Source organism: Pan troglodytes, chromosome 13 (assembly GCF_028858775.2).
Source record: "Pan troglodytes isolate AG18354 chromosome 13, NHGRI_mPanTro3-v2.0_pri, whole genome shotgun sequence".
Lineage (NCBI taxonomy): Eukaryota > Metazoa > Chordata > Mammalia > Primates > Hominidae > Pan > Pan troglodytes.
Genome location: NC_072411.2, coordinates 103,371,981 through 103,399,574, shown reverse-complemented (window position 1 = coordinate 103,399,574; position 27,594 = coordinate 103,371,981). Strand labels below are relative to the sequence as shown.

Here is a 27,594-nt window from a genome sequence, read left to right as displayed (position 1 = left end):
CCCTCTTTTTCTGTAATCTTGTCTTCTCACTTTATTTCATTGAGTTGATCTTCAATCTCTGATATCCTTTCTTCTGCTTGATTGATTCAGCTATTGATACCTGTGTATGCTTCTTGAAGTTCTTGTGCTGTGTTTTTCACCTCCATCAGGTCATTTATGTTCTTCTCTGAACTGGTTATTCTAATAAGCAATTCATCTAACCTTTTTTCAAGGTTCTTAGCTTCCTTGCATTGGGTTAGAACATGCTCCTTTAGCTCGGAGGAGTTTGTTATTACCCACCTTCTGAAGCCTACTTCTGTCAATTCATCAAACTCACTCTCCGTCCAGTTTTTTTCCCTTGCTAGCAAGAAGTTGTGATCCTTTGTAGGAGAATAGGCATTCTGGTTTTTGGAGTTTTCAGCCTTTTTGCACTGGTTTCTCCCCATCTTCGTGGATTTATCTACCTTTGATCTTTGAAGTCGGTGACCTTCGGAGGACGTCTCTGAGTGGACATCCTTTTTGTTGATGTTGATACTATTCCTTTCTGTTTGTTAGTTTTCCTTATAACAGTCAGTCAGACCCCTCTGCTTCAGGTCTACTGGAGTTTGTTGGAGGTCCACTCCAGACCCTGTTTGCCTGGGTATCATCAGCAGAGGCTGCAGAACAGCAAAGATTGCTGCCTGTTCCTTCCTCTGGAAGCTTTGCCCAAAAGGGGCACCTGCCAGGTGCCAGCCAGAGTTCTCCTGTGTGAGGTAATAGATGCATGGTCGGCCCCTACTGGGAGGTGTCTCCCAGTCAGGATACACGGGGGTCAGGGACCCACTTGAGGAGGCAGTCTGTCCCTTATCAGAGTTGGAACGCTGTACTGGAAGATCCGCTGCTCTCTTCAGAGCTGCCAGGCAGGGACATTTATGTCTGCTGAAGCTGCGCCCCTAACCGACCCTTCCCCCAGGTGCTCTGTCCCAGGAAGGTGGGGATTTTATCTGCAAGTCCCTGACGGGCTGCTGCCTTTTTTTCAGAGATGCGCTGCCCAGAAAGGAGGGATTCTAGAGAGGCGGTCTGGCTGCAGCGGCCTTGCTGAGCTGTGGTGGGCTCCACCCAGTTCAAACTTCCCAGCAGCTTTGTTTACACTGTGAGGGTAAAACCGCCTACCAAAGCCTCAGCAATGGCGGATACCTCTCCCCCGCACCAAGCTCGACCATCCCCGGTCGATCTCAGACTGCTGTGCTGGCAGCAAGAATTTCAAGCCTGTAGATCTCAGCTTGCAGGGCTCTTTGGGGGTGGGACCCGCCAAGCCAGACCACTTGGCTCCCTGGCTTCAGCCCGCTTTCCAGAGGAGTGAGTTGTTCTGTCTCACTGGTGTTCCAGGTGCCACTGGGGTATTGAAGAAAAAAAAAAACTCCTGCAGCTAGCTTGATGTCTGCCCAAATGGCCACCCAGTTTTGTGCTGGAAACCCAGGGCCCTGGTGGCATAGGCACAGAGGGAATCTCCTGATCTGTGGGTTGTGAAGAGTGTGGGAAAAGCACGGTATCTGGGCTGGAGTGCATGGTACAGTCCCTAATGGCTTCCCTTGGCTAGGAGAGGGAGTTCCCAACCCCTTGGGCTTCCCGGGTGAGGCAACGCCCTACCCTGCTTCAGCTCACCCTCGTTGGCCTGTGCCCACTGTTCAACCAGTCCCAATGAGATGAACCAGGTACCTCAGTTGGAAATGCAGAAATCACCCACCTTCTGCATTGATCTCACTGGGAGCTGTAGACCGGAGCTGTTCCTATTCAGCCATCTTGCCCAGGGCTTCCACATATCTTATTTTTTGACTTTTTGATGATAGCCATTCTGACTGGTGTGAGATGTTATATTCACAGTGGTTTTGATTTGCATTTCTCTTACGATTAGTGATGTTGAGCATTTTTTCGTGTTTGTTGTCCACTTGTATGTTTTCTTTTGAGAAGTGTTTGTTCATGTGTTTTGACCATTTTTAAATGGGTTTATTAAGTTTTTGCCCATTCAGTTGTTTAAGTTCCTTACAGATCCTGGATATTAGACCTTTGTCAGATGCATAGTTTGCAAATAATTTTCTCACATTATATAGGTTGTCTGTTTACTATCGAGGGCTTAGTCATAAATTCTTTCCCAAGGCCCATGTCCAAAATAATGTTTCCTAGGTTTCTTCTAGGATTCTTACAGTTTGAGGTCTTATATTTAAATCATTAATCCATCTTTGATTTTTATATATGGTGAAAGGTAAGGGTCCAGTTTCATTCTTCTGCATATGGCTGGCCAGCTGTCCCAACACCATTTATTGAATAGGGAGTCCTTTTCCCACTGCTTATTTTTGTTGACTTTGTCAGAGATCAAATGGCTGTAGGTGTGTGGCTTTATTTCTGGATTCGGTATTCTGTTTCACTGACCTATGTTTTTGTACCAATACAATGCTGTTTTGGTTACTGTAGCTTTGTAGTGTAGTTTGAAGTCAGGTAATGAGATGCCTCCAGCTTTTCTCTTTTTGCTTAGGATTGCTTTGGCTATTTAGGCTCCTTTTTGGTTCCATATGAATTTTAGAATGCTTTTTTTCTAGTTCTGTGAAAAATGATATTGGTAGTTTGATAAGAATAGTTTTCACTCTGTACATTGGGGCAGTATGGCCATTGTAATGATATTGAGTATTCCTATCCATTATCATAAAATATTTTTCCATTTGTGTCATCTGTGATTTATTTCAGCAGTGTTTTACAGTTCTTCTTGTAGCTGTCTTTCACCTCCCTGATTAGACATATTCCTAGGTATTGTGTGTATGTTTGTGTGGCTGTTGTAAGTGGAATTGTGTTCTTGATTCTGCTCTCAGCTTGAATGTTATTGCTGTATAGAAATGCTACTGATTTTTGTATCCTGAAACTTACTGAAGTCGTTTATCAGTTCCAGGAGCCTTTTGACAGAGTCTACAGTTTTCTAGGTATACAATCATATCATCAGCAAAGAGAAATGGTTTAGCTTATTTTCCTATTTGGATGCCTTTTGTTTCTTTCTCTTGCCTGATTGCTCTGGCAAAATCTTCCAGTACAGTTTTGAATAGGAGTGGTAAAAATGGGCATCTTTGTCTTGTTGCTGTTCTCAATGGAAATGCTTCCTATATTTGCCTGTTCACTATGATGTTGATTGTGGATTTGTCATAGATGGCTCTCATTATTTTGAGATAATTTCCTGTGATGCCTAGTGTCTTGAGACATTTTATCAGGAAGGGATGTTGGATTTTATCAAAAGCCTTTTCTGCATCTACTGAGATGATCATATGATTTTTTTTTTTTTTTGAGACTGAGTCTCACACTATCACCCAGGCTGGAGTGCAGTGGTGCAATCTCGGTTCACTGCAACCTCCACCTCTAGAGTTCAAACGATTTTCCTGCCTCAGCCTCCTGAGTAGCTGGGATTACAGGTGTGTGCCACCACGCCCAGCTAATTTTTGTAATTTTAGTAGAGACGGGTTTTCACCATGTTGCCCAAGCTGGTTTCAAACTCCCAACCTCAGGTGATTCACCTGCCTCAGCTTCCCAAAGTGCTGGGATTACAGGCATGAGCCACCCTACCCAGCCTGATTTTTGTTTTTAATTCAATTCTGTTTATATGGTGAATCACATCTGTTGATTTGCATATGTTTAACCAACCTTGCATTCCAAGAATGAAGCCAACTTGATTATGGTGAATTAGTTTTTTGATGTGCTGTTGGATTCAGTTTATTAGTATTTTGTTCAGGATTTTTGTGTCTATGTTCGTAGGGATTACTGGCCTTTAGTTTTCTTTTTTCATTGTGTCTTTGCCCAGTTTTGGGATTAGAATGATACCAAAACTGGCTTCATACAATGAGTTAGGGAGAAGTCCTTCCTTCTCAGTTTTTTTGAATAGTTTCAGTAGAATTGGTATCAACTCTTCTTTGTATATCTGGTAGAATTTGGCTGTGAATTCTTCTGGTCTGGGCCTTTTTTTGGTGGTTAAGTTTTTTATTACTGATTTGGAACTTAATGTTAGTCTATTCAGGCTTTCGATTTCTTCTTGATTTAATCTTGGGAAGTTGTATGTTTCCGGGAATTTATCCATTTCCTCTAGGTTTCTAGTTTTTGTGCATAGAGGTGTTCATAATAATCTCTGAGGATCTTTTGTATTTCTCTCAGTTATAATGTCACCTCTGTCCTTTCTGACTAGGCTTACTTGGATCTTCTTTTCTTTGTTAATTTAGCTAGCAGTCTATCAGTCTTGTTTATTTTTTTCAAAGAACCAACTTTTGGTTTCATTGATTCTTTGTATGGATTTTGGGGTCTCAATTTCATTCAGTGCTGCTCTGACTTATTTCTTTTTTTTGCTGGCTTTGGGATTAGTTTGTTCTTTTCCTGTTTCCTCTATGTGTGATGTTAGATCATTAATTTAAGATCTTTCTAACTTTTTGAGGTAGGTGTTTACTGCTATAAACTTTCCTCTTAAATATTGCTTTTGCTGTATCCCAGAGATTTTGATATATTGTTTCTGTTTTCATTAATTTCAAAGAATTTTTTTATTTCTACCTTAATTCCATTGTTTACCCAAAAGTGATTCAGGAGCAAGTTGTTTATTTTCCATGTACTTATGTGGTTTTGAGCAATCTTCTTGATACTGATTTCTATTTTTATTCCACTGTGGTCTGAGAGTATGGTTGCTATGATTTTGATTTTTTTTTAATTTCTTAAAACTTACTTTATGACCAAGCATGTGGTCAATCTTGGAGTCTGTTCTGTGTGCAGATGAGAGGAATGTATATTCTGTGGTTGATGGGTGGAATATTCTGTAGATGTCTATTAGGCCCAATTGATCAAGTGTTGAAGTTAAGTCCAGAATTTCTTTGTTGTTTTCTGCCTCAGTGATCTCTCTAACGCTGTCAATGTGGTGTTGAAGTCCCCCACTACTATTGTGTGGCTAAGTCTTTTTGTAGGTCTAGAAGTACCTGTTTTATGAATCTGGTTGCTCTATTGTTGGCTGTATATATATTTAGGGTAGTTAAGTCTTCTTGTTGAATTAACTCTTTGTCGTTATGTAATGCCCTTCTTTGTCCTTTTTTTTTTTTACTGTTGTTAGTTAAAAGTGTGTTTTATCTGATATATGAATAGCAACCCCTACCCATTTTTTGTTTTCCGTTTGCATGGTAAATCTTTTTCCAACCCTTTACTTTGAGCCTATGGATGTCATTAATGTGTGACAGTGGTCAGTCGAAGGTAGCAAATGGATGGCTTTTGTTTTTTTATCCAACTTGCCACCCTGTGCCTTTTAAGTGAGGTGTTTAGACCATTTACATTCAAGGTTAATATTGATATGCAAGGTTTTGATTCTATCATGAGATTGTTAGCTGGTTGTTTTGCAATTTCTGTGGTGTGGTTGCTTTATAGGATCTGTGGGCTATGTTCTTAAAAGTGTGTTTCTGTGATAGCAGATATCATTCTATCGTTTCCGTGTTTTGAACTCCTTTAAGAATCTTTTGTACAGCTGATCTGGTGGTAACATATTCCCTTAGCTCTTGCTTATCTAGAAAATATTTTCTTTCTCCTTTGCTTATGAAGCTTAATTTGGAGGGATATGACACTCTTGGCTGGAATTTCTTGTCTTGAAAAATGCCGAAAAAAGACTTCCAATCTCCCCTGGCACGTAAGGTTTCTGCTGAGAAGTCCATTGTTAGCCTGATGCATTCTCTTTGTACACAATCCGACCTTTTTCTCTAGCTGCCTTTAAAATGTTTTCTGCTGGGCGCGGTGGCTCACACCTGTAATCCCAGCACTTTGGGAGGCCAAGGTCAGCAGATCACTTGAGGTCAGGAGTTCAAGACCAACCTGACCAACATGGCAAAACCCGGTCTCTACTAAAAATATAAAAATTAGCTGGCCGTGGTGGTGTGCACCTGTAGTCGCAGCTACTCAGGAAGCTGAGGCTAAAGAATCGTTTGAGCCCAGGAGGAGGAGGCTGCAGTGAGCCAAGATAATGCCACTGCGCTCCAGCCTGAATGACAGAGTGAGACTCCATCTTGAAAAAAATATATATATATATTTTCTTTAGCATTGACCTTGGACAGTCTGGTGGCTATATACCTTGGTGATGCTCATTTTGTATAGTATCTTGCAGGTGTTCTCTGGATTTCTTGTATCTGGATGTCTACCTCTAGCAAGATTAAGGAAACTTTCTTGAATTATTCCCTCAAATATGTTTTCCAGGATGTTCACTTTTTTCCTTCTCAGGAATGCCAGTAATTCATAGGTTTGGTTGTTTTACATAATCCCATATTTCTCAAAGCCTTTGTTCACCTTTAAAAATTATTTTTTCCTTATTTTTGTGTAACTGAGTTAGCTCAAAAGATCAGTCTTCAAGCTCTGAAATTCTTTCTTCTGCTCGGTCCAGACTATTGATAAAGCTTTCAATTGTATTTTGAAATTCCCTGAGGGAGTTTTTCAACTTCAGAAGCTCTGATTGATTTCTTTATAAGATGTTTATCTCTTGCTTCATTTCCTGGATTGCTTTAGAAGTTTTGTGTTGTTGATTTTTAACCTTGACTTGGATCTCATTGATCTTCCTTGTAATCCATGCTTTGAATTATGTATCCGTTCTATCTGAGTTTCTATTTTGGCTATAGACCATTGCTGGAGAGCAAGTTTGATCCTTTGGTGGTGTCGCTATATTGAGATTTTTCATGGTGCCAGAATTCTCGCACTGATTCCTTCTCATCTGGAGATGCTGGCATTTTAATTTTATAGTATTTTCATATGGGTAGGATTATTTATTTTTCCTTCCTTCCCTATAATATTATTGGTTTTTTTTTTCTTTCCCTTTCCCTTTTCCCCCCTCTCTAGGGAGTGTGACTATAAAGAATGCTGGGTAGGGTCTTTTGGCTTTGCTTCTATAACCCTATTCACTTCTGTCAGCAGGTTTTATACTGGGCTGTGCAGTTCAACCTACAAACCAGTAGATGGTGCTAATAGGTAAGAGCCTGCTATGGCCAATGTGACTGAGTATATACTTGATCCTTGTTTATGGGGAAAAGCTCTGTTACCTCAGGCAATGAGCTAATTCATGGGGTGCATAGTGGTCTGAGCTCCCTGCTCAGACACAGGGAGGTAGGGGCCAAAATAAGCAGAGCTGGACTAGGCAGGTCCAACTACAGGTCCCCTGATGGCAGATACAAGTACCAGCACTGAGGGAGAATGCAGTGGGTAGCCACTACCAAGCACCCAGAGATGCTTGGGAAATTTCCTCAACCCCAAGTTCCCTGCAAAGGGATGGGGGCGGCTTAAACTAATCCAGTAGAGTGACTGCTCCAGATGCCTGGAGCTCTATCTAGGCATGGAGCCCCACTGCACCAGGATCTATGCACAGGAAGGGTGAGGTGCTCAGGCTGCTGTTCCAGGCGAGCGAGTGCTCTGAATGCCTGGAGATCTGCCTGAGCATGGAGGAGAGAGGGCCCCCCATACTAAGACCTCTGCGCAGGAGGGTTTGGGTGACTCAGACTGCTGATCAAGGAAAATGGGTGCTCCGAATGCCTGATGATCTGCCTGGTCATGGAGCAGAGAGGGCCTTGCTGCACCATGATCTATGTCTTGGAATGGGGAGGGGCAGCGGCTCAGGCTGCTGAACCAGATGAGCAAGTGCACCTAATGCCTAGAGATCTGCCGGGGTGCAAAATGGAGAGGGCTTTCCCACACCCAGATCTCTGCACAGGAAAGGTAGGGCACTCAGGCTGCTAGTCCATGTGAGCAGGTGCTCCAAATGCCTGGAGATCTGCCTAGAGGTGGAGTGGAGAGGGCACCCTTGTACCACAATCTATACACAGGAAAGGTAGGACAACTCAGGCTGCTGATCCAAGGAAGGGGGTGCTCCAGATACCTGGAGATCTGCCTGGGTGTGGAGCAGAGAGAGCCACGCTGTACCACAATCTATGTCCATGAAGGGTGAGGCAGCTCAGGCTGCTGGTCCAGACAAGCAAGTGTCCAAATGCCTGGATTTCTGCCTGAGGGTGGAGCAGAGGGCTCTGCTGCACCACAATCTCAGGGGAGCAGGCTGGGTCACCCTGCAATGACATATGCAGACTAGTTCCAGGTTACCAAGCTAGCCCTGGCTGCAAGTCTCATCACACAGGAGAAACTGCAGCTGTAGCAGCTCTCCTCCCACCTCAGGCCTGCAAAGGGGGAGAGCACAATCCCTGCACCTACTACTGAGGCTCTTTGCACAGTTCTGGCTATGGAGACTCCTACCCTAAGCCAAAGCAGGTGCTCCAATTGCTGACCCAAGACTAAAATGCCTGTGTGGCCACACTGCTAGGTCACCAAAGAATGCCTGGATTAAAAATGGCACCCTGCTTTCAGTCCTGAGTCTGGGAAAATGTCTGCAGCTTTTCTCTGTGTCTTTTCCTTCCAGTGTTTCCAAGCCGCTTCCCCAAGTTAGCTCCAGAGCTTGTGAGAAACAAAGTGTTCTCCCTCAGCCTGGGTTGCCTGGATCCCAAGTGGAAAGGTGAGTCATAGAGGGAGGCTGTCTGCCTCTCCCATGTACTAGGGCTTCACTCATTTTTATCAGCTGCATGCCATCACTGGGGCTGTTTGTCCACATTCTCCTCCCTGGCATCTGGGGTGTCCTTCACAATTCTAGTGGATTCCCATTTTCCTTTTTGGATAAAAACCCACAGAGATGATCTTTACACACTATCTTGCTATTTCCAAGGAGCCAAGGCACACTGAAAGACTCTAATCTGCCATCTTGGGAAAAAAAAAGAAACTTTTTAAAAAAAAACTCAGTATCCATTTAGAATTATGACCATCTTGTGAGAAATGAAGCTTGAGACTCTACTTTGATATCAAATTTAGTGCTATTCTCATCATCTTTAATTGTGTTTTCTTTCACAAATGACTACTAGTGAATGTGTTTAAGTCCAAAAAACCTTCTGATGAGGTTTAAGATTTGGGGCTTTAAGCATCCTGTTGACTTCCGTTGTTAGTTTCACTATATTAAATTTGAGTTAGGCTAATAGTAAGTTTTATTTTTCTGTTTTTCATTAGTTTTTATGAGTTAAGGGCCAAAATGCCACAAAATTTTCAAATGAGCAAATGTTACTGTGCAAATTCAGAAAAGATGCTGAAATACAACTGTTGGCTGGCAGGTCATGGTGCCAGCAATAGCATGAAGTGTTTTGTTCTTTAGTTTAAGAAGTTATGAAGAAAGCACCCCAAAGGTGTTATGAGATGATGAAAAATACAGAAAACCCAAATATATAAAAATCAAAGTATTGTTTCACAAAATTTGATTGTCTTGCCTTCTCAGAAAAATCACTAAGTTGTTCAAAAGCAAGATTTTCACATCACATTCAAACATTATGATAGGCCAGAAAATGCTATGGAGTATTTTAATTTCATATAATTCACTACCACTTCTATGGCTGTTTTTACCATCTCTCAAACAATCTCTAAATCTATCCAGTAATATGAAGAGTTGGTATCAGCCTTCATGTTCCATCTAGATCTACATATATATAAATGTAAGGGTACTCAGGATGCATATTGCACAATGTTCTTCAGCCACCATATGTAGCTCTTGCAAATACCATTCCTGTATGCGAATACCTGTGCAATTGCAAATTAAGGCATTAAAAGAAGCAAAAAATGGGTGCTCAGCACCACTGGAAAATATATTTCATTATGCACAAATCTTGCGTTCATGCTATCTGAGAGGTTTTGACAGGTTACCTTTCCTCTTACCTTACTGCTGCTGCCCCAGTCTTTCCTGCACTCCAAAGCAGTGTCTGTGTCTGATCTCAGCAGCAGCATCACCCACAAACCTTTATAGTATTTGGGCACAGTCATCTTTTGTTTTGAAGGTAAAGGGTAAAAGATGTGGTGAAGCATTCCCTGAGACCTGAATGTGGTTAATGATGAGAGTGAATCTTTAGGGTTATGGTTCCTGCTGTTTCAGAGCTGAGCTCCAGATCAAGGGCCCGTGTGTTTTTGTTTTTGTTTTTGTTTTTGTTTTCTTCCTCTTCTGAGATGGAGTCTTGGTCTATCATCCAGGCTTGAATGCAGTGGCACGATCTTGGCTCACTGCAACCTCTGCCTCCTGGGTTTGAAAAATTCTTCCACCTCAACCTCCCGAGTAGCTGGGACTACAAGCATGCACCACCACACCCAGCTAACTTTTTAATTTTCAGTAGAGATGGGGTTTCACCATGTTGACCAGGCTGTTCTTAAACTCCTGACCTCAGTTGATCCACCTACCTTGGCCTCTCAAAGTGCTGGAATTACAGGCATGAGCCACTGCACCCAGCCCAGGCCCACGTGTTCTTGAACAAATGTAGGTTTCTGTGTATGCCTGTCCTATGCAGAGCCCTCTAAAGCCCAGGGCTCAGAACAGTGGCCCCTCTTTCTAGGTGCAAGGGTAGCACTGCAGGCTTTCACGGGATTCCTGTGGCTACCTGGTCGGGGCTATTCAGGATGATCCATGGGAGTTAGCATAGCACCACTCTAAAGTCAGATGTTGAAAGCCAAAGATCAAAGAGAGTTGAGCAAGTGAGCAAGTTGGAGATAATTACAAGCTTCTTAAGAGAACACTGTCTTTTCCACACTGGGAGTGTTCTCATAGAGCCACAAATAGCGCTCCACAGATGGAAAGCCTCCGAATGCTCCCAGCTGACCATGTTTGCCACTTCGTGAATGCTGCAGCATCACACAAGAGGATATCTATTTCCCCAAGCCCTGTGCAAACCAATTTTGATAATATTGCTGTCTGAATTAAGTTGCAGTTTCTCTCATTCATTTTTCAACTTTGTTTTACTATTGGTGGCCTCCTCCCCCTCTGTTCCAAATAGTAAGACACTTTGCTTTAGGGGAAGTTACTGAGAATGCCAGCACTTCCCCAATTTCATCCAAGAGAAGAGCACTTAACACTTAGCCCCTAAACACCTTCATTTCCTTCTCCTCTGCTGTTTTGGAACTGGTGAAGCTTTACTCATGTCCAAAAAGATGAAAGGAGAATGGGGAGACCCAAAGTAGTAGTAATTAGTGCTGAGCCTTTGCCAAGTCGAGTGGCTGGGGTATTCCTTCAGCACTTACTTCCTCTTTATCTCTGTTTTTAGCCATGCTTCACTCAAGACCCAAATCCTGCTGCTTTTTTTTTTAATCATAAGAAAGGATTTAAATATAAAATTTTACACATTAAACACACTCAAAGTAAATATTCAATCTCTGGATGGAGACAGATTGTCTAGATGACTAATAGAGTCTATCAATTCTTCTCTAAGTTATTTCCCTCCTTTTAATCTTTGAAAGTCTCTCTTCATCTAGCCTGTTCATGGTGCTCAGAGTTGAAGCAGCCATAGTGCAACCAAGAGGCTTCCCTCCATCAACACACTGAGGCTGGCATAACAGAGAGATGGAAAGAGCCCAGTTCTCCAAGGACATTGCTGAATCTTTGCACCAACTCTGATAGCACTGCCTCCAGACTCTATTTCATGAGGTTAATAAACCTCTTTGATGTAAGCCACTTGGAATCAAGCAACAGGTCTATGCATTTTAACTACACATGGCCCACACTGAGAAACCTTGTCGTAAATACTGGTGCCCTCAGAGCTCTGTTCCAGACCCTCTTCTCTCCTTACACAATACTCTCTCTATATGTGATCTCACTCGCTCCCTTGGCTTGGAATATTATCCACTCTGAAGACTCCTAAATCTGCTTCTAGGCCAGAATCTTCTTCTGAACTTCTAAAATATGTAAGAAACTCTAACAGACATCACCACTTGTCTATTAGTCTCCCTGCACCTCAACATATCCAAAACTGAACTAATAATCTGCTCCCTAGAACCTGTTTATCCCCCACACTTTCCTATCTCAATAAATGGCACCACAGTCAACTCAATTGCTCGAGCTGGAAAGCCAGGAATCATCACCTTCTCCTTTTCCCTCATCCCAGCATCCAGTCAATCACCAAGTTCTATCATGTCTTCTCTCCATCCCCACTGCTGCTCCTCAGTCAGGGCCATCGTTAGGTCCCATGACAACCACTGCCACAGACTTTTACCTGGTTTTCCTGGCCCTTCCAATTGCTTCCCTATATTGCAGTCAGAATGATCTTTCTGATATGTAGATCTAGTCAGATCTCTTCTCTGTTTAACACTGCTGCCTGACTCACTGGACTAGAAGAGTAACTCCTGCTATGAACTCCCACTGCTTCTGGCAAGTCTCAATATGAGTCATTGTGGCTGCATGGTGACTCACACCTGTAATCCCAGCACTTTGGGAGGCCGAAGCAGGAAGATCGCTTGAATTCAGGAGTACAAGACCAGCCTGGACAACATAGCAAGGCCTCATGTATACTAAAAGTCAAAAAAATTAGCTGGGCATGGTGCTGTGCACCTGTAGTCACATCTACTTGGGAGTCTGAGGCAGAAGGATCGCTTGAGTCCAGGAGGTCAAGGCTGCAGTGAGCTATGCATGCAGCCTGCACTGCCACTGCCACTGCACTGCAGCCTGGGTAACAGAGTGAGCTACTGTCTCAAAGGAAAAAAAAATTAATTATGCTTTTATTGAGCTTTTTTATTGTCTGTTTTCTCATTGGTCTCTAAGTTGTACTGAGTATAAGAACTGAGGTATATCCCCACACCTAGCAATAGTGCCTGGCACACAGTAGACAACAAATGTGAAGTTGAGTGAATAGATGAATTTATAACAATATTTTGTAAGCTAGGGGTTGTGACCCACCAGGATCAGGAAATCAATCTAGTGGATTATAATCAGCTTTAATTTAAAGAAGAAAAAGAAATAGAAGAGAATAGCAAATAATAAGAGTATTATTTCATGAAATTTTTTATTACAAAATTTGTAAAATATATTTCTTATAATGAGTGGCAGTAAAACTAAAATGAAAGCCACTGGGTTGTAATAAGCAAGTACTTTTTTCTATAGTAAGAAAAAGCAGCTTTATTTAAAAAAAAAAATTGGAAAACCTTGTGACTGAAAAAGATTCCTGCCTTGGGAGATTTTTACTTTCACAGATTTCAAAGCCTTAAACTCAAGGGAAAAAAAGTGTCTAGAGTTTTAGGTTTCTGTGAGTAGATCACAGAGGAATTAAAATCCATCACAGATCCTGCCTGGTAACTATTGCCATAGACCAATGAAGCCTAAAAGTGCTGTTGAATTCTATTTCCTCTGAAGATATATCTTAAACTTTTTTGTCCCATGACTGATGACGAAAGTGGAAATCCAGTGTTAAAAGTATGAATTCTTTGCTGCTGAGGGTGGTCACTGATTTGTGTCTTGGAGAATTTAATTGGCTGTTTCTCCCAACCTTCTCTCTTGAAGAAAAGAGCCCTGAGCCAATGAGGAGCTACTGTTCTGTGTCCATAGCAACAAAATAAACAAACTTTGGCCTGCCATCTCCCAAGGGCAAACCTCACAACTCAGGCCCAAGTCACAGGAATCTGAATGGTGGGGTGACCTTCTCCTCTAGTTTAATTTCATTGCAATACTGAGAAACTTCAAGTGTTTTGTCTTTAGAAGGGAAATCCATGTTTGTGCCAGGCCAGCCTTTGTAAAAGCCTTTGACTGGATTCACTAGAAGTCTGTCTTCCCGCAGTACATATACTGTGAATTTTCTGCTTCGGCATTTCAACCACTTGGAATGGCCACTAAAGTCTTGAGTTCTGGAACCTCTGGATTTGATCTAAAGTAAACTCTGATTCTGTGTCGATGGGGAACCATTTCTCTCTAACATGGTGGTTTCTTTAAGATGTTTGACTTGGGCCACATGAGAATAACAGATCTTTGGGCAGTCCAAGGTAAGCTCTTTGGAAAAGATGTTTTATATTATTTTTTCTACTGATTATTAATACTAACCAGTAACTTCTCTGAAGCCTCTGCCGGCTCACTGGTGACTATTGTTAGGGCAAGCCTCAGGTAAAATCATCAGGTAGAAGTGCAGGAAAGGAAAAAAAGGGGGAGAAAAAATCCTTACACACACTCACACACCCCTCTATAATTAGAGCTATATGATGTCAAGCCACTGTAAATGCAGATCTATCTGTGATGACATGGAAATATCTACTAGATATCCTGTTACACAAAAAGAACAAGATGCAACATTGTGTGCAAAGTATGCTCTCATTTATGCAAATAATTTAAAAAATCTATTATGCTTCTCTACAGGTTAAGTTCTACATGCAAAACATTTAAGGTTATATGCACTCACAACATTTCTGGAAGGATGCCCCAAAAATCTGTTAGAAGTAGTTCCCACTTAAGAAGCTATGAGAAGTCAAGGGCTGATTTTAGCTACTGAAATATTAAAATACTGCCATATAGGCAGGGCACGGTAGCTCACACCTGTAATCCCAGCACTTTGGGAGGCTGAGATGGGTGGATCACCTGAAGTCAGGAGTTTGAGACCAGCCTGGCCAATATGGTGAAACCCCATCGTTACAAAAATACAAAAATTAGCCAGGCATGGTGGCGGGTGCCTGTAATTCCAGCTACTGGGGAAGCTGAGGCAGGAGAATCGCTTGAACCTCGGAGGTAGAGGTTGCAGTGAGCCAAGACCACACCATTGCACTCCAGCCTAGGCAACAAGAGCAAAACTCCGTCTCAAAACAATAATAATAATAAGTAAAATACTGTCATATTGATTGGTAGATGACCATTGTCCAAGCCCCTTGCATGTCCTCCTTGCCACCTTGGTTGTCCCAACTCCTCCCCTGGCACCCCCAGACCACCTCATGATTCAGCAACTAAGGGGTTAATGCCTGGCATGGAGGTGGGAGTGAGATCTCCCAGGACCCTGTTCCAACCCTGGTTGATTATTCAATAGCCTTGTCTTACTGGTTGTTAAATATTTTGCGTATCACTCCCATGGGTGTTCAAAGAGGAAGGCCTTTATTTTTATTTTATTTATTTATTTATTTATTTTTTAGAGACAGGGTCTTGTGCTGTCACCCAGGCTGAAATGCAGTGGTGTGGTCCTAGCTCACTGCAACCTCAAACTCCTGGCCTCAAGTGATCCTCCCGCACCACCTGCCAAGTAGCTGGGACTACAGGCACACTCCACCATACTAGGCTATTTTTAAATTTTTTTGTAGATACAGAGTCTCGATATGTTTCCCAGGCTGGTCTCAAACTCCTAGCCTCAAGCGACTCTCCCACCTCAGTCTCTCAAAGTGTTGGGATTACAGACATGTGCCACCACACCTGTGAGGCCTTCTTTTTTTTTTTCTTAAGAGCAAAAGAATATATACCAAGACATTGTTTATCATGGGAAAGAGGAAAAGGAAACAACCACACATTCATCGAAGATCATTGAAAATCTATGTAAAACTCCACTGAGTGATTGTATCACCCATACAATTTACCTCTGCTTTCTGGCTTTTGAATGCAAATGTTTAATGTTATTTATAATATGGTAATGACGATTACAACATTTTGGCAGTTTCATCTGTGAATCTCTTTTCTCTTTGTTTTTGTTTTTTGTTTTATTCATTTATTTATTGAGACAGAGTCTTGTTCTGTCATCAAGGCTGGAGTGCAGTGGTGAGATCTCGGCTCACTGCAACCTCCACCTCCCAGGTTCAAGTGATTCTCCTGCCTTAGCCTTCCGAGTAGCTGGGATTGCAGGCGTGTGCCACCATGCCCGGCTAATTTTTGTGTTTTTAGTGGAGACGGGGTTTCGCCCTGTTGGCTAGGCTGGTCTCGAACTCCTGGCGTCAAGTGATCCTCTCGCCTTGGCCTCCCAAAGTGCTGGAATTACAGGCGTCAGCACCACACCATCTTTTTCTCTTTGTTGAGCTAGCCCCAACCACCTTGATGAGCTGATTACAACCACTAAGTTTACTAGTCAGGTAAGAAATATTCATCAAATGCCCATTGTGGACAAGCCACTTTGCAAGGCTTAGTGGAGGTGTTGAGGCACAGAGAGCACTCCATAGTGGAGTCCTGGCCTTCAAGAAGAGAGAAGGCAGTTGCTAGAAGTGGGCCTGCCTTAGCCTCTCACTTCCTGCCCCATGGACTCCTGCTAAATCTCCCAAGTTCAGGGTTGGCTCCTTTCGTACAGGAAGCAGATACAAGGTTCTAAGCAGAAGCAGTTTCTTTTTTGCTACTGTTGTAGCCTTCTTTCAGACTCTCACCTGAATTCCAGCCCCTTGTAGCATCATCTTCCCAACTGGGCACTCGATCCCATCTGCTTCTCTGACCTCATCTCCTTGACTTGGCCCTAACAGGCCCCCAAACCCAGTGGAGTATGGACAGTTATAAATGGCGGCCCTGTCACCTGCTCTTCAGGCCTTTGCTGTTTAGCCAGTCTCCTGGACTCCTTTCTAGCCCTGGACTCCTTTCTAGCCCTGACCTCTATTGCAGAAGACTCCCTAGTCCCAGGCCTCTGGCCCAGCCAACCCCTGCACACGCTGCCTTTCTTCCAAGGCCAGGTCTCTTGCCTTCGCTCCACTGCTCACTTAGCTCTCTTTCTGCTGACTCCTCTGCTGACTGCAAGCTCCCTGAGGGCAAGGTCCAACCAGCATCTAGCACAGGACTCACAGCATGAGCCTCTAAAGATTTGTACTGTTAAAGCAGCAGTTACAAGTGAGTGAGTTTTAGTATCCTCATATGTAAAACAGATTCAACCTTAAGGTCCTCTGTAGCTCTTAAGGTCATTAGACACCATCAGTGGGTTTCTCAAGCATCAGTCGTGTTGGAGAAAAAGGTTGATTTCATTTTTTCAGCAGGTTCTTAAGCAAATGTATTCCAGTGTAATATTGAAAACTAATCATAGACTTAGACATTTGAGTTAAATCTGCTATCACTTTAATGCTTCTATTAGGCCATTGATTCTTATAACATTTTTGGCATTTGTTTTTATTACTAATGAAATATCCACTGACATGGCTGGGCACAGTGGCTTATGCCTGTAATCCCAGCACTTTGGGAGGCCGAGGCAGGAGAATCACTTGAGGCCAGGAGTGCAAGATCAGCCTGATCAACATGGCGAAACCCAGTCTCTACTAAAAATACAAAACTTAGCCAGGCATAGTGGTGGGCACTTGTAGGAGGCTGGAGGCCTACACCTACAGGAGGCTGAGGCGGGAGAATCGCTTGAACCCAGGAAGCAGACGTTGTAGTGAGCCAAGATTGTGCCACTGCACTCCAGCCTGGGTGACAGAGTGAGACTCTGAAAAGAAAAAAGAAAAGACAAGAAGAAAAGAGAAAAGAAATATCCACTGACATCATTTAAAAATCAACTAATGTTAAAAATTCATTAAGGAAAAGTCTCAATTTCTGCCCCATCCCCTGACCTGTCAGTTCTACTTCTCAATGTGCTCCTAGAGGCAATTATTTTCAACTCTGCTATCTATTTCTTTGGAATTTTATTTACCTCATACTTCCAAGTAATTTATCTGTGCTCCGTATGTTAATTTTTCTTTCTGGTACAGCAGATGAGGATTTGGCTCTTATACATCCCCATTCCACTCATTCTTCCCATGTAGTCACAGTTCACTTTTTGGCTAAGTCACTATTAAGTATTTACATTTGATACATACGAGTGTGTGCCATACTATGATTATGTTTACTTTCTCATTCAATATTTTTTAACCTGGAGTAATTGCACATTTTATTTTCTTAGGTTTCTATGTTTCTATTGCCAATCCCTCACCCACACTCCCAAATGCTCTGGTTCTGGTTGCTCTGTAACAAAGTTACCACAAATGTAGTGGCTCAAACAACAATCTTACAATTCTGAAAGTCAAAGTCCAAAATGAGCCTCACTGAGCTAAAATCAAGAGGTCGGCAGAGCTGCATTCCTTCCGGAGGCTCCAGGGGGAATTCGTTTCCTTGCCTTTTCCAGCTTCTAGATGCTGCCCCGATTCCTTGGCTCCTGGACCTTTTCCTCAATCACTCCTACTTCTTCCTCCATTATCACATCTTCTCTGATGGATAATTCAGGTTAATCTTTCTATCTCAAGATCTTTCATTTAATCACAGCTGCTTTTGCCATGTAAGGTAACATAGTCACACTTTCCAGGGATTAGGACATGCGGTATAGGGAAAGGGACAGTATTCATCCTACCATGTGCTCCTACACATCTACCAGCTGCCTGTCAATATCATCAGGTAATCTACCAGTTCCAAGTCCTGCACCCTCTGGGACCTCTGATGTGTGAATTGGCTCCATCTTGTTCATACCCTGTCTTTGCAGGCACATAGGCTGTAGTGAGCTATGGCGAGAGCCCTAGTTACTATGCCAAACATGTACGGACATCCCTTATGCAATCTTGTCTCCTCTCCCATTTTCTTGCTCTTGTGGAACTAAATCTCTTTTAATGCTGTACTCTAATTTTAGTTGGATTCTGGAAAAGAAAGGAGATAAGCCAGTGTGGTCAAGCCACCATGTTTATCTGATAGTTTTCTTTCATCAAGATTCTCATAATAGGGGTTTTGTTTTTATGGAGCCAGGGAAGGAGTTTCCACTCTGTAATTCAAGAAGGTGACCAGGAATGAGAAACGAGGAGATTCATTTGCACTGTAGCTCAAGCAGCAGAACTAATTTTCCAGGAAGTTCTGTGCAGAACTTGCTGTAGGAATTTCTCTTCCCTTCAGTGAGAACTGGTGTGGCCTGCTGGAAAGGAAGGAGCTTGGGAGTCAAAGAGATTTGTGTTTGTTTCCAGCTCTGCAACTTGCTGCCGCTGTGACTTCTCTGAGTCTCAGTAGCTTCATCTATAGTATCAGCATAACAATAATTGAGCAGTTTTACCTGGCTCACAGCAAGGACTCGGCTATGGCAAATTTTATTTTATTTTAATTATTTTGTTTTATTTTTATTTTTATCTTATTTTATTTTTTGAGAGGAAGTCTCACTCTCCACCCAGGCTGGAGTGCAGTGGCACAATCTCAGCTCACTGCAACCTCTGCCTCCCAGGTTCAAGCAATCCTCCCACCTCAGCCTCCTGAGTAGCTGGGACTATAGGTGTGTGCCACCATGCCCAGCTAATTTTTGTATTTTCAGTAGAGACAGGGTTTCACCATGTTGGCCAGGCTGGTCTCAAACTCCTGACCTCAAGTGATCCATCCACCTCGGCCTCCCAAAGTGCTGGGATTACAGGCGTGAGCCACCATGCCCAGCCAGTTATGGCAAAGTTTAAATTGCTTTCAAGTCAAGTCTACTGAGTAGAAAGGGATGAGCTGTTAACCTATAGTCAAGACCCTGCACCAGATCAACAGCTTCTGGAATCTACCATTGTTCTTTGGGTCCTCCCTGGGTTCTTCCCAATTCATCTGTATTTTTGCTTTGATTCTAAATGGTTTAACCTTCTGCTGTTGTTTTTCAATTTCAGCAAGAGCCTCCTGATCTAGCAGCCAAGACTCCCCCTGACCTTTGGCCATGTACCCCAACCCTCTCATCTATTGCACCTGCTGGGACCCCTGGAACTTGGGACCACGGAAGCTAATCAAGACCCCTCAACTACCACGCAAGAACTCCACAGGGAGTTCCAAGTAAGAATTATCTGGGATGGGGTAGGCACAGGGACCTTGGGATCCATTTGTAGCCTCATTTCTTTCACAAGATTTCTAAAACAGCAAGTGTGGCAGGAAAATCCCAGGTGGGCCAGAAAGCCTCGCTTTCCCCAGCTTCCCTGCCAGCTGGTCGGCTGCACCCTCATCTTGCCAGCCCTGCCTGGGGTTTGTGCCATTTTAAATGAGGAAGTCTCAGTGTTGGTGCAACAGCAAAGTGCAGCTTCCAACCAAAGGGCCCTGATGGCAGCTGCCGCCTTCATGTGGGATAAAGAGCTTTGGGAATCGGGGGACAAACTCTTCCTGGGACAGTGAACAAGTGCCAGGGCCTTGGGCCTGAGTTTTAAAGGCCTCAGATTTTAAAGATTCCAGCTATCAGATCATGCATTCCAATTTTGGGTCACTATAGGGAAGTACTTAATCTGGGAGTGTTAAAAAGGGTTTCTGAATTTCCAATGTTCTTGTTTTAGTTATTTGTTTTTCACTTTCAGGCTAACTCCTCTTCTACCAGCTCCAAAAAATCACAATTACCTCCAACCAACAAAACCTGTTGTTTCCCCAAAGTAAGTATTGTTTTGTTTTGTTTTTTGTTTTGTTTTGTTTTGTTTTTGAGATGGAGTCTCTGTTGCCCAGGCTAGAGTGCAGTGGTGTAACCTTGGCTCACTGCAACCTCTGCCTCCCGGTCTCAAGCGATTCTCCTGCCTCAGCCTCTCGAGTAGCTGGGAATACAGGTGTGCGCGCCACCATGCCTGGCTACTTTTTTGTATTTTAGTAGAGACGGGGTTTCACCACATTGCCCAGGGTGGTCTTGAACTCCTGAACTCAGGCAATCCAACCGCCTCAGCCTCCCGAAGTGTTGGGATTACAGGTGTGAGCCACTGCGCCAAGCAGTTTGTCTGTTTGAGATGGAGTCTTGCTCTGTCACCCAGGCTGGAGTGCAGTGGTGCCATCTTGGCTCATTCCAACCTCCACCTCCCTGGTTCAAACGATTCTCCTGCCTTAGCCTCCTGAGTAGCTGGGATTACAGGCACCCATTACCATGCCCACGTAATTTTTGTATTTGTAGTAACGACGGGGTTTCACCATGTTGGCCAGGCTGGTCTGGAACTCCTGACCTTAAGTGACCAGCCCTCCTCGGCCTTCAAAGTGCTGGGATTACAGTCGTGAGCCACTGCGCCTGGCCCTAAGTATTTTTATGTCCATGAGGCAGAAATGGTTTCAGGCATGTGAGTAAAATAATCTCCCTCCCACCTGGCCTGACTTGAACTAATTGATGCCAGGGATGTTAGAGAATTGCCAGAATTGACCTTGATTTCTTGCAAACCTCAGATCCTACCTGTAGATTTTGGGGTCCTCTGCATCCACAGCTTCCAAAGTCATTGCATTATTTGATTCAAAGTCACTGTATCCACTGCTCTCCACAGGGGTTCCCCCAATAACTGTCTTCTGCCCTGGAGCCCAAAGCTTGATGTGTGCTATTGTCACAGAGCCTTGGCGACCCTCCCGTGCATTTAGGGTGGTGACTCACTCTTTAGCTGATTACTGTCCTGTATCTAAGATTTTCTATGGGTTGCGTCTTGGTTTTAATCACAAATTAAAATTTTTACTCGCATTTTACAAGCTTAGAAATGTACCTTAGTTTTAGGTCTTTGTATGAATCTTTGTATTCCATTAATTTTTTTGGAAAATATTTATTGACCACCTATTATTTATTAGGCACTGTTTCAGGTGCTGGGAAAAGAGCCAGAAACACAATAAAGTCTCCACTCTCCTGGCACTTATATTCTAGTGGGGAAGGGAGGGGAAGAGGACCATAAACTAGTTATTACATCCGAGGTTGGCAAGTGCTACATAGAAAAACAATCTGCAGGCAAAGCAGGTAGGGGCTGTGACGGTGGGGATACTTTATGTAGGGAGGTCAGGGCGAGTGCCTGTGTAAAGGGGACAAAAGGAGCCTCAATGATGCCTGGGGCAAGCACTCTTGGCAGAGGGACCAGCAAGTCCAAAGGCCCTGGGGTGGGAACTTGCTTGGCATGTCTGACCTCTTCCAGGAAGGCAAAAGCCAGTGTGGCATGAGCGGAGCGAGTGAGCAGGGAATGGTGGGAGATGAGCTCAAAGAAGGTAACAAGGTGATGGGTGTGGTGCGCAGGACAGTGACCCCCTCCCAAGGACGTCTACACCCTAATACCCAGAGACTGTGAATATGTTATGTTACTTGCCAAAGAGGAATTAAGGCTGCAGATGGAATTAAGGTTGCTAATCAGCTGACCTTCAGTTGGAGAGATTATCCTGGATTATCCCAGATCCCATGTAATCACAAAGGTCCTTCTTTGTACGTGAAAGAGGAGGTCGCAGTGTCAGAGTCAGAGAAGGAGCTGTGACAACAGAAGCAGAGGTTGGAGTGATGCAATTGCTGCTGGCTTTGGAGCTGGAGGGAAAAGCCACTGTGAACATATACACATATGTGGTATTCATTTTATATATAGCATATATAAAGATTTGAATGAAAAACAAGTTTAACTTCAACATTTGTATCTTAATGGGATACATTTCATTTTCTGGAACATTTGTTTATATAGAATGTTTCATTCTCCAATAAAGAGAGTTCCACACAGTTCCCTGAACTGAGTGTGTGCCCGTGTGTGTGTAAGGGGGTGGTGGGGGGTGTCACCTGACTCACAGAGCCTTGACTCAGGGAGAATATGTAGGGGTCCCTCTAGCTGGTTTATGCTGCTCCAAAACAGAAGTTGCCCCAACATCATAAGACAAGTCTTTTGCCTCCTTGGGCAGGACGTTTTCATGAGCACCCCCACTTTGGGGCCCTCAGGAGCCCGGCTTCAGTGAGTTCCCCAACTATCCTAGGGATCCCCTAAGAAGGTCAGGTCAGAGAGCAGAAGTCAGATGGTGGCAGCCTCAGGGTTCAGCTCCTAAGCTTTGAACTTCTCTTTGCTGTCTGGTTGCTTTCTGAGCATGTCTTTCTCTTGCAGAATGAAAATCCATTCAGCAAGGCAAGAAGAGACCAATAAATCATTTTATGTGAGTAAAGGCAGGAGAGGGCGGTGGGACTAAAATTTATTGAGTGCCTACCATGTGCAAGCATGGGCCCTTTACATTTTTATACTTACCTTGTTGAATCTTCACAAAGATCCTGGGAGGAGGTGCTGTTATTATTGCACATTATGCACGGCAGGTAAGTGGAAGAACCACGACTTGAACTCAGCTCAGCTAGATTCCAGAGTGGGCATTTAATTGCCACTCTCTCCTGCCTTGCACAAGGCAAACAGAGTGTCCCAGGGAAACTGGACATGACAGCTAGTCCAGGCCAGTGAACAGCTCATGCCTAGATGCAGGAAGTGCTCTGCTGACCTAGGGAACTAACGAAAGCTGGGGAGAGGCTGCCGGGACCCCTCAGGGGAGCAGGGGCGGGAGGGCACTGGAGAAAGTGATGAGAACCAAACTCGAAGGATCTTGATGCCTGCCTGGGAGTGTGGGCCCGACCCTTCTGGTGTCCGGGAGCCTTTACTGGTCTGACGCAGGCACAGGACCAAGTAAGAGTTACATTTCAGAAAAAGCACCCTGTGGTGGGATGTAATCGATACATTTTACTGTTTTCTGTGTTTATCTAGTTTCTTTTCTTTTTTTTTTTTTTGTTTTGTTTTTTAGTTTTAGGTCTTTGTATGAATCTTTGTATTCCATTAATTTTTTTGGAAAATATTTATTGACCACCTATTATTTATTAGGCACTGTTTCAGGTGCTGGGAAAAGAGCCAGGGAAAAGAGCCATGCAGTCCTTTAATGGTTAGGGAAAAAAATATACAAGCAAAAATATAATTGCCCTCTAGGTGGAGAGGAGGATGAACTGTGGGGGGAGCAAGACTGAAGGCAGAGAGGCCAGAGCCCAAGAGAAAGATGGTGGTGGCCTGGGGCCGTCAGGCAGGGGTGTGGAGAGAGGAGGGTGACTCACAGAGACATGAAGGAGGTGACAACAGCAGGGATCAAGGGGCTGCAGCATGTGCTGCGCAGCTCTCAGAGCCCCAGCCTTGCCCTGGTCCAGGCCAGCAGAGGCTCTACCCGGGTTTCTGACTTGGCGTCTAATGGGAGAAGGAGGAGGAAATGACATTTTGTTTGCAACCGTCCTAGTCATTTTCTCATATGTTGTTTTGTTTTTCCCTCACAAAAGCCCTTTGAGAAAGAGTTATTAACCCCACTTTCTGATAAGGAAACTGAGGCACAGAGATGCTGGATGGCTACTGTCTGGTGGCAGAGCCAAGATTTACTCAGGCCTCTGTGATTCCAAAACCCAAGCAGTTGCCGCATGCCCACCTCCTCTGGGCTCTGGCCACGAGAGCAAACAAAAGTCGGGGGCAGGGGCATCAGTGGCTTGGTTTGGCGCAGAGCTTGAGAGGCCCCTAGGGACACCCAGGAGCCTGCTAAGCATCAGATTTGAGTCGGAGAGATGTGAGGATGAGCTATAATGGGTGAAGGGCCCAGAAGGGCTTGGGCTGTGGATTCCCAGGTCCCTGTTTTTAAGATGTGAGTGAGGCAATAAGAGAAGATTTGGAAAAATCTCAGCACTCCAAGTCTGCCATTTTATCTTACTTTCCCTTGATGCCTAGGAAGTGATCAACGTGTCACCTGGCTATCAACTTGTTCGGAATCGGGAACAGATTTCTGTCACCTTAGGGGATGAGATGTTTGATAGGAAAAAGCGGTGGGAATCGGAGATCCCGGACAAAGGCAGATTTTCCAGGTAATGCTGTTGCACCAACATGCAGCTGCTTGGGGCTACTCCCACCCGGCTCAGCCCGGCCTCAGGGACAAGCCAAAGCCACTATGCCCACACCCAGGCCACTGGTCCCTGCTCTGGAGGGGCCGCAAGGGCACCTCCCTCCTCGCCCCTGCTTCCTGATGATGCATCTCTCCACATCTGCCTCTCTGCTCTGATCCCATCTGTGAGCAGATCCAAGGGGCAGGATGAAGATTGGGAGTTATGTGATTGATCCCAAAGGATAGCAATTGTTCGTGGGGTGAGGAATAGATAGAATAGCCACAAATTAGTCTGAATTTGAGGCATGCAAATTAAGTGAGGGTTTCTGGGAGGCTGGAGTGCACTTTTTTTTTTGAGACAGAGTCTCTCTCTGCCACCCAGGCTGGAGTTTAGTGGCACGATCTCAGCTCACTGCAACTTCTGCCTCCCAGGTTTAAGCGATTCTCACGCCTCAGCCTCTTGAGTAGCTAGGATTACAGGCTTGCACCATGACGCCCGGCTAATATTTATAGCTTTAGTAGAGATGGGATTTTGCCATATTAGCCAGGCTGTTCTCGAACTCCTGACCTCAGGTAATCCTCTGGCCTCAGCCTCCCAAAGTGCTGGGATTATAGGCGTGAGCCACTGCGCCCAGCCTCTTTTTCATTATGTCCAAAAATACTACTCAGCTCGTGCCCCCAGGAGATGCAGTGTGGAAGGTTCTGGCCTGACTCTAACCCATTAGCACAGCTGTCCTGTCTGTCTTCAGGCTCCACCCACTCTCTGTCCTCCAATGCCATATCAAGTATATCTCCATGATGCAGATTCATCTCTACATCTTTTCATTCTACCCTTTAATCTCTTATTCATATCTTCTTCTCTGATATCCTGCCCATGTTCAGGCATCTTACTTCTTAACTGCACTACTGAATGGCTCTCCAAGTGCCTCTTCCCTCAGGCTGATTTTGCTGTAAGAATTATTTTTTCAACACACAAGTCTAAAAGACCAACAATAGAAAACACACACACACATACACACACACACACACACACACACACACACACACTCATCTACCTATCTGCTAGTGTATTGGCAGAATTCAACCAAACCGTTAGCAGTGGTTACATCTGGGGAAGGGATTCAGGTTGAGGGTGAGTCTGAAGGCCCCTCAAGTAGAATGAGGCCATGCCATGGAGTCTCCCTGATCTGACCTGGCCCAGAGGGCCACCCAGGGGCCAGGGGCATTCACCCTGCTTATCTTGTCTTCCCACCCAGGGGCATTCAGCCTCTGCTTTCTTTTCCCTGCTTATCCACAGCCCTCTGCAGGAAGAGAATGGGTCATGCACCTATAGTCAAGCTAGCACCGACAGCCACCTCTTGGCCTCACAAGGAAGTTGTCACCAGTTGTGCACAATAAAACATGATAACCTGTGCTTGTTGTATTCCCTGGTAAAGTTGTGGGTGTTGTTTGTATTGAAGATTGTGTTCAAAAGATAGGGGCTCCCTATTATTCAACTTTCTCATGCCTTTTCTTTCTCTTACCCTTGAACTGTCTCCTCCTGTATCTCCTCTCTTGTTTTATCAGCCCACATTCTCTCTGTGCTCAGTTAGACATGGAAAGTGGTTGGCCAAAGAGGTCAAAGCATCTTGCATTGAGGACTTCCTCTCAGCTCCACTGCACATGGCACCACCTGCTGCCTTGTCACTCTAGCCCAACCAGACAGAGCTAAATAATTTACAGATACCATGGCAGCCTTAGACCCAGAAACACAGAAAACCATGACCTGTGCTGAAAGCCACTCTCTTAAATACCCTCTTAGTCCCATCTCTGGCCCAATCCTTGTCTGTGGTTCACAGCCAGCATCAATCCTATTGCACATCTTCTAATTTCCTAATCCTCTGAACTTCGTCCTCTGTTTCAACTATCATTACCAAATCAAGGTCAAACTCTAATACATTTCTGACATATTCTTATTTTCCTTCTATTCGGTAGGGCACCAAACCATCCTGTTCAAGTCTAGTGAGCTTACCCACAAGAGCCAGATCTGTGCCTCAACTGCCCTATTGCCAAATGCCTTCTGTAAGACCGCCCCTATCCCTCCACCCCCACCCCATAATGATAGAGCAGGTGCAGAACATGGCCAGCTCTCACCAGGCCAGCTCTCACCATGCCAGAGTCAGTCATGCTCAGGGGCCTGAATGGCATGGAATGGTAAGCTTTGTGGATGATAGAAGAATTACTTCTCCTACAGGACCAACATCATTTCTGACCTAGAAGAGCAAATCTCAGAGCTGACAGCAATAATTGAACAAATAAACAGAGACCACCAGTCTGCCCAGAAATTGGTGAGTGACCTTACATTAGCTAACATCTTCATGGACAAGATAAAATTAATATTTTTGGATCACCTATGTGCCAGGCAAAATGCCAAGCACTTTACTCATATGAGCCATGTTGTCCAGGTGACAGGACCCTAAAGATTGGACTGTGTCACTCAGTAGTATTTCTCTGACATCTTTATCTGTAATTCCAAGAACTCAAGTTCTTCCACAAAGCTTAACTCATTTATTTCCAGGAGCTCTCCAAGTACCTCTGTGTGTGTGCAGTGACACTGTCCTCCTCACACTAGGGTGCACTTGTTGTTTTCTGTCTGGCCTTTGTGGTGCAATTAAGTTTCAGAGCTTGTGAGGCTCTCACTAACGACACCAGCGCACTTAATGTGCAGGGCTTACTCTCTGACTGTTAAAGCTGCCCACACATCAGAATCTGCAGATGTCATTTGACACTCTTTGTGATTCCTGAGGATTTCAGTGACACCTTTTTAGCTTTTACCATCTGTTTCATCTGGTGACTTCTTCCTCACCTCAAACAGGTGTGCCTGTTGGCCTGGCCTGGAGTGACAGCCAGTGCTGTGTTCAGAAATATCCTCCCCAGGGTTGTTGAACCCCACCCCATCTGTGAAGTTTTACTTCCCAGAAGGCAGCCTCTCACCCTCTGATATGTCCCAGATGTGTCTGAATCCTACAGTGACCCAGCTTATGACTCAGGCTGGGTCCTATCCTGAGACCACCCTCCTCCGCCTGCCAACTATTGATTCATTACCTTATTTATCTGAAAACACTGCCAAGTTTATGGTCTCCTTCTATAGAAAGGAAAATGAGACTCAGGGAAGTTAAACAATTTGCATACAATCTCTCAACTGAACAGTGGTGGATCATTGGACAAAATGAACATTTTAAGTCATAGGCACAGATCCTGCTGAAGACATATTTAGAGACTATTTCCATGAAGGGATCCTAGACTGTGTTACTGAAAATACTGCCACTTGTGAAGATGCT

The 27,594-nt window shown here is 44.2% G+C and overlaps 1 protein-coding gene across 7 annotated transcripts in view; it reads left to right on the top strand.

Moving 5' to 3' along the window:
• Positions 1-6,904: 6,904 nt before the first annotated feature.
• FLACC1 (flagellum associated containing coiled-coil domains 1) overlaps positions 6,905-27,594 on the top strand; it is a 75,410-nt gene continuing 54,720 nt past the window's right edge. For 3 of the 7 annotated variants that reach the window (XR_010149669.1, XM_009443699.5, XM_009443701.5), the window contains exons 1-6: positions 13,341-13,797; positions 19,330-19,489; positions 19,999-20,070; positions 22,495-22,543; positions 24,124-24,257; positions 26,508-26,601. Coding sequence is in view for 5 of the 7 variants with exons in the window: in XM_009443699.5 (XP_009441974.1) it covers positions 19,377-19,489; positions 19,999-20,070; positions 22,495-22,543; positions 24,124-24,257; positions 26,508-26,601 (462 nt within the window). In the remaining 2 variants the exon portion in view is untranslated. 7 annotated transcript variants of the gene reach the window in all.